The 14,689-nt window shown below is 29.1% G+C and overlaps 4 protein-coding genes and 1 long non-coding RNA gene across 6 annotated transcripts in view; 2 read left to right on the top strand and 3 right to left on the bottom strand.

The window, feature by feature from the left end:
* LOC111420760 (uncharacterized) overlaps nucleotides 1-8,001 on the top strand; it is a 155,454-nt gene extending 147,453 nt beyond the window's left edge. The window contains exons 6-7 of the long non-coding RNA XR_011641976.1: nucleotides 6,437-6,602; nucleotides 6,792-8,001. This is a non-coding gene — a long non-coding RNA (uncharacterized lncRNA). The remainder of the gene's footprint in view (nucleotides 1-6,436; nucleotides 6,603-6,791) is intronic.
* Nucleotides 125-2,685, bottom strand: LOC111428744 (Ionotropic receptor 76b). The gene is made up of 7 exons (XM_023064403.2): nucleotides 2,415-2,685; nucleotides 2,280-2,362; nucleotides 2,055-2,231; nucleotides 1,387-1,723; nucleotides 1,134-1,327; nucleotides 804-1,087; nucleotides 125-754 (listed from the first exon to the last, which is right to left on the bottom strand). Exons 1-7 carry the CDS (start codon nucleotides 2,482-2,484, stop codon nucleotides 280-282), a joined length of 1,620 nt encoding a protein of 539 aa, XP_022920171.1. The 5' UTR covers nucleotides 2,485-2,685; the 3' UTR covers nucleotides 125-279.
* LOC111428748 (vacuolar protein sorting 33B) lies at nucleotides 4,408-6,412 on the top strand. The gene is made up of 2 exons (XM_023064408.2): nucleotides 4,408-4,644; nucleotides 4,718-6,412. The coding sequence occupies exons 1-2, from the start codon at nucleotides 4,487-4,489 to the stop codon at nucleotides 6,351-6,353; spliced, it is 1,794 nt and encodes a 597-aa protein (XP_022920176.1). The 5' UTR covers nucleotides 4,408-4,486; the 3' UTR covers nucleotides 6,354-6,412.
* A 603-nt stretch (nucleotides 8,002-8,604) lies between the features above and the next one.
* Nucleotides 8,605-11,074, bottom strand: LOC111428736 (N-acetylgalactosaminyltransferase 7). The gene has a single exon (XM_023064389.2). It carries the CDS (start codon nucleotides 10,621-10,623, stop codon nucleotides 8,887-8,889), a length of 1,737 nt encoding a protein of 578 aa, XP_022920157.1. The 5' UTR covers nucleotides 10,624-11,074; the 3' UTR covers nucleotides 8,605-8,886.
* An 826-nt stretch (nucleotides 11,075-11,900) lies between these two features.
* LOC111428746 (protein abrupt-like) lies at nucleotides 11,901-13,996 on the bottom strand. 2 transcript variants are annotated; one of them, XM_071200248.1, is made up of 5 exons: nucleotides 13,897-13,987; nucleotides 13,650-13,753; nucleotides 13,168-13,588; nucleotides 12,999-13,113; nucleotides 11,901-12,943 (listed from the first exon to the last, which is right to left on the bottom strand). In XM_071200248.1, the coding sequence occupies exons 3-5, from the start codon at nucleotides 13,499-13,501 to the stop codon at nucleotides 12,721-12,723; spliced, it is 672 nt and encodes a 223-aa protein (XP_071056349.1). In that variant the 5' UTR covers nucleotides 13,502-13,588; nucleotides 13,650-13,753; nucleotides 13,897-13,987; the 3' UTR covers nucleotides 11,901-12,720. The 2 variants fall into 2 exon arrangements, with proteins under 2 accessions (XP_071056349.1, XP_022920174.2); XM_023064406.2 differs by having other exon boundaries at nucleotides 13,650-13,996.
* Nucleotides 13,997-14,689: the final 693 nt, after the last annotated feature.

The following is a 14,689-nucleotide window of genomic DNA, read 5'->3' as shown; positions in this document are numbered from 1 at the left end:
TTTGGCAAATAAAACTCCATGAAGATCGAGTTGACAGATGACATAACCTTACTTTTTAAATTGAGGTTATGTTTAACATCATTAAATATTTATAAATAATTTCAAAGTTTTAAATTCATTTTTTGTTAAAGAAAGCACAAATTGGATTATTATTGCATTAATTTTAACACAGCATCTAAAGAATGTTAACCTTGAAATATTTTTAATATGCAAAACATTCTTATCAGTAACAGTTTACTTAATATTTTATGAAAGTTATTAACAATACAAGATTTTTTTTTAATGAGTGTATTGAAATAAAAATGCAGAAGGTGTTCTTATCGGAATTAAAGTGGTTGCTCCATCAATATTACGCACAACCCAATATTCTCTTCCATTAATAGTTTTAGTTTGTGCTTTTGGTGTATGAGGAAAAGGAGGTGTAAATAAAGCGTGATACGGTGGGGGTGGTGGAGAAAATTGATTTTGATTTTCATTTCCAAGTGTTGTTAATTTTTTGTTGATTGTTGTAAATAATTTTTCTGGATTTTTATCTAATTTTCCTTTATGGATGCATTTAAAATAAACTTGTTCTCCTGTAAAAACGATGGTTGAGATAACAAATCCACCAACAACTATGTAATAAGTCATTAATAAGTCAGTGTTTTGCAATTTTCGTTCTTTACTGCCCAAATCTAATGGACAAATTTGGGTGTCAGGTAATCCAGAACTTAAAGTGTATTTTACAATCCCTGATTCAACCAAATGTTCCAAACTAAAAAATATATGACAGTGACATTTATGGGAATCAATAAAAAGCTCACATATTATTAAAAAGGTCGGCGAATTCAAAGTTTAATGAATACCCGAAAGCTCTGAGAGTATCAGTTATCGTCCAAGTTGTTATTACATAAGTACATCGATCTGCTTCCGTCATATTTGGGAAATTTCTCGATAAATAATCTCGATACATTAAATGTTCAACGATCGGTTTTTCACCAATGTACATATAATTATTTCGTTTAACCCAATTCTCAAGGATATTAGTTGCATTTTCCACTAAATATTCATTTCTAGAGCCCCTTATTCCTGCTTTAAAGACTGGATCCTACAAGAAAATCATTAAATTTATTTATTTTTTAACATTTACTTACATTAAGTGCTGCTTCTTCAATTGCATTTCCTTTATGTGTTACCCAAGAATATTTTTTATCCCCAATATCGCTTAATTTATTAATAGGCAAAGTAAATTTTGAGAGAGTTAAAAACGCCGTTAAATTAGCCGTGTAAAAAGCGGTTAAAATCGTTATAAAAATCCACCAAGTCGAAAATAAAATCCTAGATGAATCTTAAAAAAGAAAATTAATGTTAATAATAATAATAACGTTGTTTATTAGAATTTTTTACCTGTCATCGGAGATAAAGTACTTCCTTGTTTTAATAAAGCCCCATAAACGAACCAAACGCACGCGGGAAGCGGATAAACTTTAGTTTCGTCGTCTTTGCAAAGATGCGCTTGAAGTAAAATGATTCCGTAAATAATTGGACCAACGAGAAATAAAGAAACGAGAATTAAAAGCCAAACTTGAAACGTAAACGGGGCTAAAAGACCGGATCCTGTTGCGGAAACTGGGGGTCTTTTCATCAAAACCACCCATTCGCCTTTATCCAAACTGCGAGAATAACGAATGTATTTCCAAAAATTTGGAAAAACTGGTAAAAAAGCAGCTGCTAAATCAACTTCCTAAAAAAAATAAATTAAAGGGTCATTTTAAACGTCAAATTGACACTTTTTAAACGTCAAAATGACATTTAACGTCAAAATGACATTTAATGTCAAAATGATATTTAACGTCAAAATGACATTTAATGTCAAAATGATATTTAACGTCAAAATTAAATTATGTAATTTAAAAATGTTTTTTTTTTTAAATAATGAATGATTTGACCTAAAAAAACGATTATTCATGAAGAAAAATGGTATGAAATTGATTTATTGTTAGTAAGTAGTAATTTATTTTCGACGTTATGGGTGATTAAATTCTTTTTGTTCTTGTTTGTGGAAAAAAATTTACGTTTCGGTTGAGCATTCCTATAATTCCGTTTTGAGTGACGTCCAAACTTTCTTCGGCGGGGATTACAACTTCATATTTGAACCCAATTTTTTCCTGCAGGATATGAATGTATTCAAAAGCGATTCCATCGCCGATAATTGTGCCATTTTCAACGTAAAAAGAGCTTAACGGAGGATTCTAAAAGAATTATTTTTAATTTTTTTAATTACAATTTAAATAAATTACATAAAGAGTTGCAATTTTTAGCGTTTTATTTCGAAGGTGTTTCGATTGGTTTTCCAAAATTAACTTTTTTTCATGTGAGATATCTATAAATAAATTAATTTTTTAAATGAAAATGTAATTTCCACTTTTTTTTACCAATTACTGGATCCCCTGGACATGAAATGTTCGCACATAAAGTTAATAAAACTACATCAACCAACCCCATATTATTAACATCAACGTTTTCAATTTGACATCAAAGAACAGACTGAAATGATGAACGATGAAAATGTTTCAACCCCTTAATAAACGCAATTCTTTTGCGCACAAACACCGTGAAAACATCGCGTGACTTTTCCTCATTTCCACTAATGTTGAAAAAACATTTTTCGAACACTGTTATATTTAATGCAACTTTAATCGTGGAAAATAAATAATATACAAGAAAATTTTGAAATTATGAAATGAATTAAAATATTGTTTAACCTCGATACGCTTAAATCATTATATTTGAACCAATAAAATGATAGCAAACACATTAATATGGGGGTTCTAGAGGAATAAAATATGAGGTTAAAGTGTGTTTTGTTTGTTTAATCGATTTTATATAAGTTTTGAATAATTTGTAGTAAGTAAAGGAAGGAAATATCCTTTTAAGTAATCAAAATCATATTGAAGAAAATTCGTTTGGGATAATATTTAGACGTTTTTATATCTGCTTAATAATTTATTATCAAGCTGATAAAGAAAGAAATAGCCAAAGAACTAATCTACTGTATTTTCTGAAATCTTTGGCAAGACTTCTAACTGCAAGTCCTAATTCTCCAGCAAAGTAACCCAAACAAAGCACAAAGTCCACAACAGACTAGTATGAAGTCTTCAGATGCACGGCTAAACTCGAAACTTTCTAGTTATCGGTCTAGTGTTAGTTCTAGTTTTACACTAGACTATCAGTAGAACTAACATAAGACCTAGAACTAGAATCATTCGGGTTTAGCCGTCTTGAGAGATGTGCGGCTAAACACGAATGATTCTAGTTCTTGGTCTAGTGTTAATTCTAGTTTTACACTAGACTATCAGTAGAACTAACACAAGACCTAGAACTAGAATCAGTCGGGTTTAGCCATCTTGAGAGACGTGCGGCTAAACCCGAATAATTCTACTTCTTGGTCTAGTTTTAGTTCTAGTTTTACACTAGCACTAGAACTAGCACAAGACCTAGAACTAGAATCATTCGGATTTAGCCGTCTTGAGAGACGTGCGGCTAAACCCGAATGTTTCTAGTTCTCGAGCTTCCATAAGCTGGAACTTATTTGAGAGAGCTTATGGAACACATGAACCTAAACCACTTCGTGTACTCCTTAATCCATTACAAGTTGACCAGAAACTATGAAAATAATCAACATTATACGGTTTTTTATACTCCTCCCATAGTTACGTCAAAATGACATTAAACGTCAAAGTGACATTTACAAAAGTCAATTTATTTTATCGGGGGTAAATACACAAGAGCTTGACTTTTAATCGGATAATTTTATTTTTACACGAAAGTTTTGTTACCATGGAAATAACTCGAAATCAAAAGCATGATAAAATCGCGACAGCTTTAGCTGGAGCGATTTTATCTTCTGATTTTGATTGAGAGTTATTTCCAAAGGGTAACAAAACTTGAGTGAATTAAAAATAAAATTATCCTGATTTAAAATCAAGCTCGAGCGTATTTTAGGGAGATTAATACACGACAATTGCACGATTTATCAACAATTTTTAATTATTTATTAACTATTTTTGACTTAATTATAGTTGTCAAAAATGTGACGTAAACAAAAGTATATATATGGTAGTCGCGTTTTAATCAGTTATAAAATATCACGTGTGATTTATTCAGTTGAAAAACCTAGGTAACTTTTATCCACTTAGAAATTCACGTTATTGGTCGAAATTTTAAACGATCGTTACTCTGATTGGTTGTATATTATTGGAGTGCATTAATCTATAATAATTTTATTTAATCATTTTAGTTTCATCTTAAGAATGTTTCTAATTTCAAAATTGATTATTGTTAAACTATTATAAATATATTCAAGCAAAATTTAAAATTAAAAATATTTGAATTTAAATATAACATAACCCTACTTTTAAACGTCAATTTTTAGTAACCTCACTTTTATATTCCTTATTTACAAATTAATCTAAAATTGTGATCCTATCTACACTTAAATCTAAAAATGGATGATATTTTATACAAGAAATTATCATCTTTAACTGAAATATCGAAAAATCAACTTTTAAATGTGTTAAATTTTCATTCTGGACCGAAAGATTTAATTATACAGTCGGATATAATTAAGCCTTTAGAACGGATTTGTGGTGCGATTTGGTTAAAGTAATCACAACTATATAAATATATTGATTTATTCATCATTTTCGTTGTTTTATTTAATTTAATTTTATTTTAGAGGGAATGGAATTGATAAAATCTTTAAGTTGGAAAATAACATTCCAAGAAATTCGACGAACGCTCAATATTATATGATTTATTCTAATTGGAATGTTTTTAATCAAGTTGTTGGTTTAATTAAGAATCAAATTGGTTTGGAGAATCATCCTAAAGGAAAATTCCACATAATATGTATTCCACAAGCTTTATACAGTTTCGAACAAAAATTAGAAGAGGAAGGTTTGTATGAAACCGTAATAAGATTGTATTCGTTACAATGGCAACCTATTCATATCGATAAAGGCATTTTAAGTTTAGAAATACCAGATATGTTTAAAAATTTATTTGTACAACAAGATTTATCGTTATTACAATGTTATGGAAAAACTTTAAGACATTTATATTTCGTTGTTGGCAAACCAAAGTTATCAATAGCTTTAGGGTCGAACGCATTAAACATTTTAAAACAACTTGATTTATTAAACGAAGATTTAGGTGAAACTGATAAAATAGAAAGTGAATTTGGTTGTGTTATTCTTTTAGATAGAAATGTAGATTATACAAGCACTTTATTAACACCTAGAACTTACACTGCTTTATTAAAAGAGATTTACAACGTAAAATGTGGAGTTTGTGAACACAAACAAGCCGAAATCGAAAAGTATGATAATAAACTTAATGTTAGAGTAGAAAAAAATCCGGTTTTAATTAACTTTGATAGTAAACGAGACACTGTTTATAATAACATAAAAAATCGTTTTTTTACTGAAGTTACAGCCAATTTAAGTTTGTTAATAAAACAATTAAAGTCTGAAAGCGATACATCCAAAGAAATGGCTTTAGATGAATTGAAACGTTACGTTCAAACTCAATTAAAACAGGTTACATCAAAAAAGTCTTTAATTGCCAATCATATGAATGCTGCTGAAACGATTATTAACGTTTTAGGAAATCGGTTTGAAAAACTACAAGAATTCGAATTGTGTATCATGCAAAATAAAAGTAAATCAAGGAATTATGCTTATTTAACGGAAAGTTTGTTAGAAAATGATAAATTGTTTTCGTTTCGTTTATTTTTGTTGTTATGTTTGACGCAGAAATTATCCGATTCGGATGTAACCAAGTTTCTAACGAAATTTTTTCATGAGTTTGGGTTTAAATACGGGTTTTTATACAATAACCTATTAAAAATGAACTTTATTGATCAAGAACAATCGAGTTTACAAAATAAATTAATGAAATTACCTAATTTATTTAACAATAGTTTTTACCAATCCGCTATTAATATGAAATTGATTCCTCAACAACCAGAAAAAGTTGATGTTAAACATCCGACTTGTGTCAGTTATGTTTTTGGGGGTGTTTATATTCCTTTAGCAGTTCAATTAATTGGATCTATTTTAAGTACAACCCCTCTTAAAGAAATTGAGAATAAACTTCAACAATTTGGACCTTTTTCTATAACAAACGACATTGGATATCCTTTAACTACCAAAACGGTTTTGTTATATGTTATTGGAGGTGTTAGTTATGCAGAAATTGCTGCCTGTAATTTATTGGAGAGTTTAACTGGTTCTAGAATAGTTGTAATGAGTGACCAAGTTATTTCTGGTAATGATATAGCTGATAGTATTCTTCATTCAATTATACCATAACAAAATTGTTTATGTTTAAATATTTTTATTATTACTAAAATAAAGATTTAATCATTGAATTATTGAATTTTTATTATTGTTAGGTTATCCAACTTGACTCGGTTACCATGGTGATTAAGATCCAAATATTGCAGGTGCTTGTCAAAATTGAATTTAAGTTTTTTTAAGGAAAAAGTTGTATTTAATTGGTTTAAAAGGCTCTATTTAAATCAAAATTGGTTTATCTAAATCTAGGGTATTATAAACAAGGTAAGTGGATTAAATCAAAAAAAGATATTTTTAATTTATTTCTCTTAATTAGAATCGATTTAAATTAACTACAATTAACGAATTTGTTATGAATGCGAGATAATCGTAAAGAATTCGAATTGTTTTAAAATTAATAAAAATTAGGTTAGAATTGATAAAAATATCGGAATAAAATTTTTTTATTTTAAGGTTATCCAACTTGACTCGGTTGCCATGGTGATTAAGATCCAAATATTGAGTTGCTTGTCAAAATTGACGTTGAATTTAAGTTTTTTTTAATGAAAAACATAATTAATTGGATTTAAAGGTTGTATTTAATTCAAAATGGGTAAATGGATGAAATTATAAGCAAGGTAAGTGGATTAAATCAAAAAAAAATGTTTTTAGATCAATTAAAATGTACAAGAATTTAGGGTTAAATAACAACTAAAACTAGAACTAACACTAGACCGAGAACTAGAAAGTTTTAGGTTTAGCCGAACTTAGAAAAGTCTGAAGACGCACGGCTAAACCCGAATTTTTCTAGTTCTAGGTCTGGTTAGTTCTAGTTTTACACTAGCACTATCACTAGAACTAACACAAGACCTAGAACTAGAAATAGTCGGGTTTAGTCGTGAAAAAAACTTTCACTTGTCAATGTCAACTTTAATTTTATTATTATATTCGTAATCTTCATAAAATAACCTTTAAAATGAGTCCAAACTTGACGCATTTATCTCAAAAAACCAAAAATTTCGAACTTTCAAGTTTTAATTTTGACATATTTATCAACTTCATAAAAAATCCTTTAAAATGAGTCCAAACTCGACATATTTAACTTTAACATTAATGGAAATACAATCACTTCCGGTTTGAAACGTCAATTTTGATATATTTGTCATCTTCATTAAAACACCTTTAAAATGAGTCCGAAGATGACGCACTTATCTCAAAAAAGTTAGAATAAAAAACATTAAACCCGAAGTTAACAACAATGAAGATAGCAATCTAATTTTTAAATATTAATACCAACCTTAATTTTTTTTTTATTATATTTTTGTTTTTGTGACAAATATTAAGACATTTTATAAAAATTAAGAATATGTCAAAATGACATTGACATTTCAAATCGGAAGTTGCTTATATCTCGAGTAATATTGGAATTAAACGTATCATGTTTGAGCTCATTTTAAAGGATTTTTACGACGATTACAAATATGCCAAAATTGACGTTGACATTTCTAACCGGAAGTTGACCATAACTCCATTAATATTGAAGATAAATATGTCGTGTTTGTACTCATTTTAAAGAATTTTTAATGAAGATTACAAATATGTTAAAATTGAGGTTGACATTTTAAATCTGAAGTTAGTTATCATATAATAGACAAATGGACAACTTCATGGTGTTTTTTATGATGTCTTCTTTATTAAAAAAAAACATTAAAATGATTCCAAACATGATGTTGCTATGTTGTATATTTTTATTGCACTAAAACTAGAACTAACACTAGACCTAGAATTAGAAAAATTCTAGTGTTAGTTTCAAGCAAATATTATAATATAGAAATATGTGGATATTAGATAACTCAAAAATATTATCAGAAAAATTAATAAACATCTTAGTACGGTCAAAATAGAAAGAAATTTTTAAAGATTAATCTTATTATTTTTACATACAGTGTGTTAATTAATTATCGTACCCAACGTCATAATTGCAAGTATGCAACCAACATCGCAGTATACGCGATTTGCGTATTACACTGTGATATTGGTTGCATGCTTGGTTACGATAATTAATTAACATATTGTATTTGTTTATTTATTACATATTTTGATAGAGAATATTTCCTTCTATCTGATGAATGTATCATATTATAAGGTTGTTTAAGAAAAAAAAACGAGAAAAAGTCGAGTTGGTATATTGAAACGGTTTAAATGTTAATGTAGTTAAAAATAGATGAAAGGAAAGTTTTTTTGTTACGTAAACACAAATTCTTTTAATTCTTATAATAAAAAAAAATTTATTTGAACTTTTTTATTACAAAAATATTACATGAGCTTATTTACAACGGTTATAAAAAAGGCACAAGTCATTGATGGTACAGTGTGACTCCTAAATAAGTACTCAGCCTAACAAAGAAATAAAATCTGGATACTAAAACGAAAAAAATCTACAGATATGTTTCTTAAAATGCAAAATATTATAATTATGATATCTTTTCCAATTTAATTTGTCTTTTTCAATCAAGTCTTATCACACAACACCTCTCCTCTCAATGTCTTGTTTTATAAAATATTCTTTTTACCATTTCGGTTGAATTTCTTTAAACTTCCACTGTTGATAAGTATTGTTAATATCGCACGGCATTAACGATAAATGCGCAGTTTGGGGATGTAAAGCCATACATTTTTTATGAACGCGATGAAGAAGCACGAAAGAATTTTCGTCGTAAGACCACGGCCCATCGACAGTTCCCATTCGACAAAACGTCAATTTAATACCTTGGGAATCAGCTTCAATACATCGTTCACCAACTCCTAATTGCCCTTTAGCGTTTAACCGTATTAATTGGTTATTTCCAAATCCATGGCAATGAGTAATCGACATGTAACTTGGGGGGCCATGTCCTAATGTGTCTATGCATTTATCAACAGCCGCCGAACGTAATTCCCCATAATGAACGTTTGGGGGTAACTCAGGGAATTTATCTAATACATCATAAGCAACATTTTCCATGTACCATTTAAAATCTTTACATTGTAGGCGTTCTTTTAACGCGAGTTGATCTGAAATATCACCCATGTCTAAAAATCTCGCTAAGGGTTCTCTCGTATAAAAATATTCTTTGTATTTGTCATCAAACCAGGTTTCAATGACCCTCTTATAATTGATTGTAATTAAAGGTCCCTTCTTTTTGTTGGCCAATTTCCCAAAATTATACGGCATAAAACTACGATAAACATGACCAACCCTCGAACAAGGAACCCACTCAATACTTCCACCACACTGCCATATTTTAAAACTTAACTCAAAATTTTCACCCCCCCAAACTAAAAGACCCGGATCGTAAGCGCCAATATCAAGAAAATATTGTCGATTTATAGCGAATAAACCCCCCGCGTGTGTGGGACTTTTATAAGGTTCTGAAGTATGATGGCGTTTATTTAACTCCCTCTGAGGAACTTCGTTTTCTTTATACAACATCCCCCATTCGAAAATTCCTCTAAAATGACGATCATCGCCGTAAACGGGTCGATATTCAAAATTTTTATTATCAATTCCATCGATAACCGGGACAGTCATCGTTTTTTCATCTCGATAAATTGGAGCTAATAACGGGGGTAACCAATTTGTGTTAACCTCGCAGTGGGCGTCTAAAAATACGATAACATCTCCTTTCGCCTCTTTAGCACCTCGAGATCTCGTCCGAATTAAACCTTCCCGTTGCGTGTTTCGAATTAACCGAACTTTTCCATTAAATCTCTCAATATAATTGTCTAATTGCCCCTTGAGATTTTCTTTATCACTGTAATCATCAACTAATAAAACTTCTTTTAAAACATGATCAGGTGAGCGATTAATCACCGAATGAACCGTCCTTAATAAAACTGACCAACCCTCGTTATGAAACACAATAATAACCGAGGTTGTTGGTAAATTTACTGGGTAATCCCAGTGACGACACTCAGTTAATCTTGTGTCTAATATAGATCGATCTAAAGATATTTCATCGGAACACGCTACATTCATTCCGTATTCGGATTCGGATAAATCGGCGTCGTTTTGTTGGTTTTGTTTTAAAAGATGGGGTTTGCCGTGTTCTCCGGGTCCTTTTCGATCTTCAACGTTTTTTGGCTCGAAATTTCCCAAGCCGTGGATCAATTTTGGCACTTCCTTTACGGTTAAACGCGAAGATATCACGCTTTTAAAATCTTCTTGTTTCGACGTCGCCAACAAATACAATAACGGTACTAATATTAATAAAACCACCGTAAGACGGATATAACGAGATTTACGAGAAATCGTAAGCCGAACCATTTTAGTCACAATAAAATTATTTCTTATTTTAACCTTAGTTTATTCCAGAAATACGTGTTATACGATTTGCCAAGGTGGCACCAAAACAACTCAATTAAACATGTTAACTTAGAAACCACACGGTTCTTATTATTTCGATGATTATGTATTCACTTTTATTCGTATCCGGAACCATTAATTTTTTTTGTTAAAACTTTTCTTTTTGCGGGGGGAATTTTTTTTGTTAACTGAGTTTAACCGGCTGTGATGTTTTGACGTTTTAACTTGTCAAATGTCAAAACAATACTGGCGTATGGCGACATCTGCACGTGAAAGCTAACCGAAACGATAACGGTTGTTTGACACACTTTTCAAGTGGTTTTGTGATTATAATGTGAATAAAACCGGTTGTGTTCGATAAATAATCGTTACGTATATGAAATTTGTTTAATTTATTATAATGTGATTTGTAGAAATTTAAATTTTAAAGTAACGTTTTAAGTGACATTACAGAGATGGCGCTTTAATTTATTTGTTATTAATGTTGGATTTTAATAAAAAATTTCATATTAAAAATGTTAATATTTATCATACAGGTACAAACAATGTCTTATAAAAATTAATACTAAATTTATTTACATTATTTTTCCTTTTATATTATTTTTTAAGTATTATTACTTAATTAACCTCCTAGTACCTGATTATTACGATTTAAAACGCCTGATCTTTCTTCATCTTCTGTTATATCGATTAATTCAGCTTCTTCCTCAACAATTTCCAATCCGTCATTTGAATTTGCATCATTTTCATTATCCTCATGTATTGGTTTAGAATTAGATAACAATTGAGGTTGGTTTTTTCTTAGTTTGGTAGGGGAAAGATCAGATCTAAAAGGATTTATCTATTTAAACGATTTCGGAACCATTAATTCTTTTTGTTAAAACTTTTCTTTTTGTTAAACTGAATTTAACCGGCTGTGAAGTTTTGACGTTTTAACTTGTCAAATGTCAAAACAATACTGGAGTATGGCGACATCTGCACGTGAAAGCCAACCTAAACGAAACGATAACGGTTGTTTAACACACTTTTCGAGTGGTTTTGTGATTATAATGTGAATAAAACCGGTTGTGTTCGATAAATAATTGTTACGTATATGGTATTTGTTTAATTTATTATAATGTGATTTGTAGAAATTTAAATTTTAAAGTAATGTTTTAAGTGTCATTACAGAGATGGCGCTTTGATTTATTTGTTATTTTATTTGTTATTAATGTTGGATTTTAATTAAAAATTTCATATTAAAAATGTTAATATTTATCATACAGGTACAAACAACGTCTTATAAAAATTATTACTAAATTTATTTACATTCTTTGATACTTTTTTTTCTTTTATATTATTTTTCAAGTATTATTACTTAATGAACCTCCTGGTACCTGGTGATTACGATTTAAAACGCCTAATCTTTCATCATCTTCTGTTATATCGATTAATTCACCTTCTTCCTCAACAATTTCCAATCGTTTACTTCAATTTGTATCATTTTATTATCTTATATCCTCTTGTTTTGGCTTAGAATTAGATAACAACTGAGGTTGGTTTTTTCTTAGTTTGGTAGGGGAAAGATCAGATCTAAAAGGATTTATCTATTTAAACGATTTCGGAACCATTAATTCTATTTGTTAAACTTGGTTAAATTTAACCGCCTGTGATGTTTTGACTTTTTAACTTGTCAAATGTCAAAACAATACTGGCGTATGGCGACATCTGCACGTGAAAGCTAACCTAAACGAAACGATAACGGCTGTTTAACACACTTTTCGAGTGGTTTTGTGATTATAATGTGAATAAAACCGGTTGTGTTCGATAAATAATCATTACGTATATGAAATTTGTTTAATTTATTAGATTTGTAGAAATTTAAATTTTAAAGTAACGTTTTAAGTGTCATTACAGAGATGGCGCTTTGATTTATTTGTTATTAATGTTAGATTTTAATAAAAAATTTCATATTAAAAATGTTAATATTTATCATACAGGTACAAACGACGTCTTATAAAAATTATTACTAAATTTATTTACATTCTTTGATACTTTTTTCTTCTTTTATATTATTTTTTAAGTATTATTACTTAAAGAACCTTCAGGTATGTGATTATTACGATTTAAAACGCTTGATCTTTCATCATCTTCTGTTATATCGATTAATTCGGCTTCTTCCTCAACAATTTCCAATCCGTCACTTGAATTTGCATCATTTTCATTATCCTCTTGTTTTGGCTTAGAATTAGGTAATGATTGAGGTTGGTTTTTTCTTCGTTTAGCTGGGGGAAGATCAGATCTAAAAAGGATTTATTTATTTAAACAGGTTTTTTCATCATTTATATTTAAATTACATTGTATAATTATTTTCTGATTTTTTTGCCAAATTGTAATATTTTGCTTTATGCTGAGTTGATAATTTCTTCCACATTGTACTTAAACGAACTGATAATTCTTTGTTATTTTCACCTAAAATAAAAAATATGAAATTAATAAATAATTAAATCATTTCGATTTATTTACTTGGGTACTTTTCTGATAACTTTTTCCTCCACTCGTTTTGGAAAATCATAAAAGCTATGGGTGGTTTATTTATTTTTAAATTTTCAGATGAATTTAAGTTATTTTTTGTGTCTAAATCTTGAGTTTTATTATAATTTTCATTAATTGGGCGTTTTTCTTCGTCGTAATTTGCATTTTCGATCGTTTCATTATCTTTTTGGATCCCCATCATATTTTTCTTTTCGATAATATTATTAAAAACGATATTGCTTAATCCTTTCACTTGAAATTCATTTGCTAATGCTAAAATATCGTTGATTTTATCTTCCGAAACACGAATTTCCCCTAAATACATAAAGGTTAAAATATGTCTCAAATCATCCAGTTTAACACCATTTAGAATAATCAGTGGATTAGAGACTGTGTGTACTTCAAATAATTGCTACAAATTACAATAAAAAAAATTTTAGGTTATGTTTATGTCAAAAAAATAAAATAAATACCTGGAAATAAACACTACAAGCTGCTAAAACTATCCGGTGGGCTTTTATTAATTTTCCCTCACACGATATAATAACGTCCGTAAGTAATTCTCGGTGTAATTGTTCTGTAAATATTTGTAAAAGATTTTCTTTAAAGTTGTTCCATTTTAGGTTATAATGTTGCTTCGAACTCTCCGCATCCATTTCAGTCGTTTTTTTTGTTTTAATCACGCTTTTATTAAAAAACAAAGTTTAAATTATCAATTACCTTGAGAATTTATATATTAATTAATGTGATTCCCCAAAACATTAACAATTAAGCTATGCAGAAGTGAGGTTGCGGGATAAATTTAGTTATTACAGTGTTGACAACTTTCTAAAAATTAAATAAAAAATAAAAATAGTTTTTTGTGTTAAACAATCCTTTATTTTATCAACTTTATAAATTAATTATAAAAATTAATATGTTATTTACTTATTGTTTTTTAATGAGTAAATAAAAATATGAATAAATAATTTTTTTGTTAAGTAAAAGTGGTTGCCTAAATAAATTTAATTAATTGAAATGACACTTATTAATTTTATTTATTACAAAAAATAAAATATACAAAAATAATTAATTCATTTTATTTGTATTGGTATTTTTAACGTTTTTATTTAAAAGAGAAGTACGTGGACATTTCTTAGTAATAATATGTTGGATCCTATGCAATGAGTCGTCGAAATGGGGTAAGAACGACCCATTCACTTCGGAATGACGTCAAAGCTGTTTCCAGTATCGTCCTGGTGATTCCAAGAATTCAACCCCCAACACGCCCGCGCAAAAGTTGTCACACAGAACCGTACTAAATATAATTTATTTATGCAGAATTAATAATCTATTAAAAATAATGATTACTTTTAATATGTATCTTGGTGAAGAAGAAAGTATGATATCATTAATTACATAATTGAAGGAAACCATTTACGCCATGTATTCTACCAGCAGCCATAAGGAATAATAACATGGTCATGGACAGGAAAGAATACAACAACAAGATAGTGAGTCTTTTGGATCCAGC

The sequence above is a fragment of the Onthophagus taurus genome, chromosome 11 (assembly GCF_036711975.1).
Source record: "Onthophagus taurus isolate NC chromosome 11, IU_Otau_3.0, whole genome shotgun sequence".
In the NCBI taxonomy this organism is placed as follows: Eukaryota; Metazoa; Arthropoda; class Insecta; order Coleoptera; family Scarabaeidae; genus Onthophagus; species Onthophagus taurus.
This window is presented reverse-complemented; position numbering and strand designations above follow the sequence as displayed.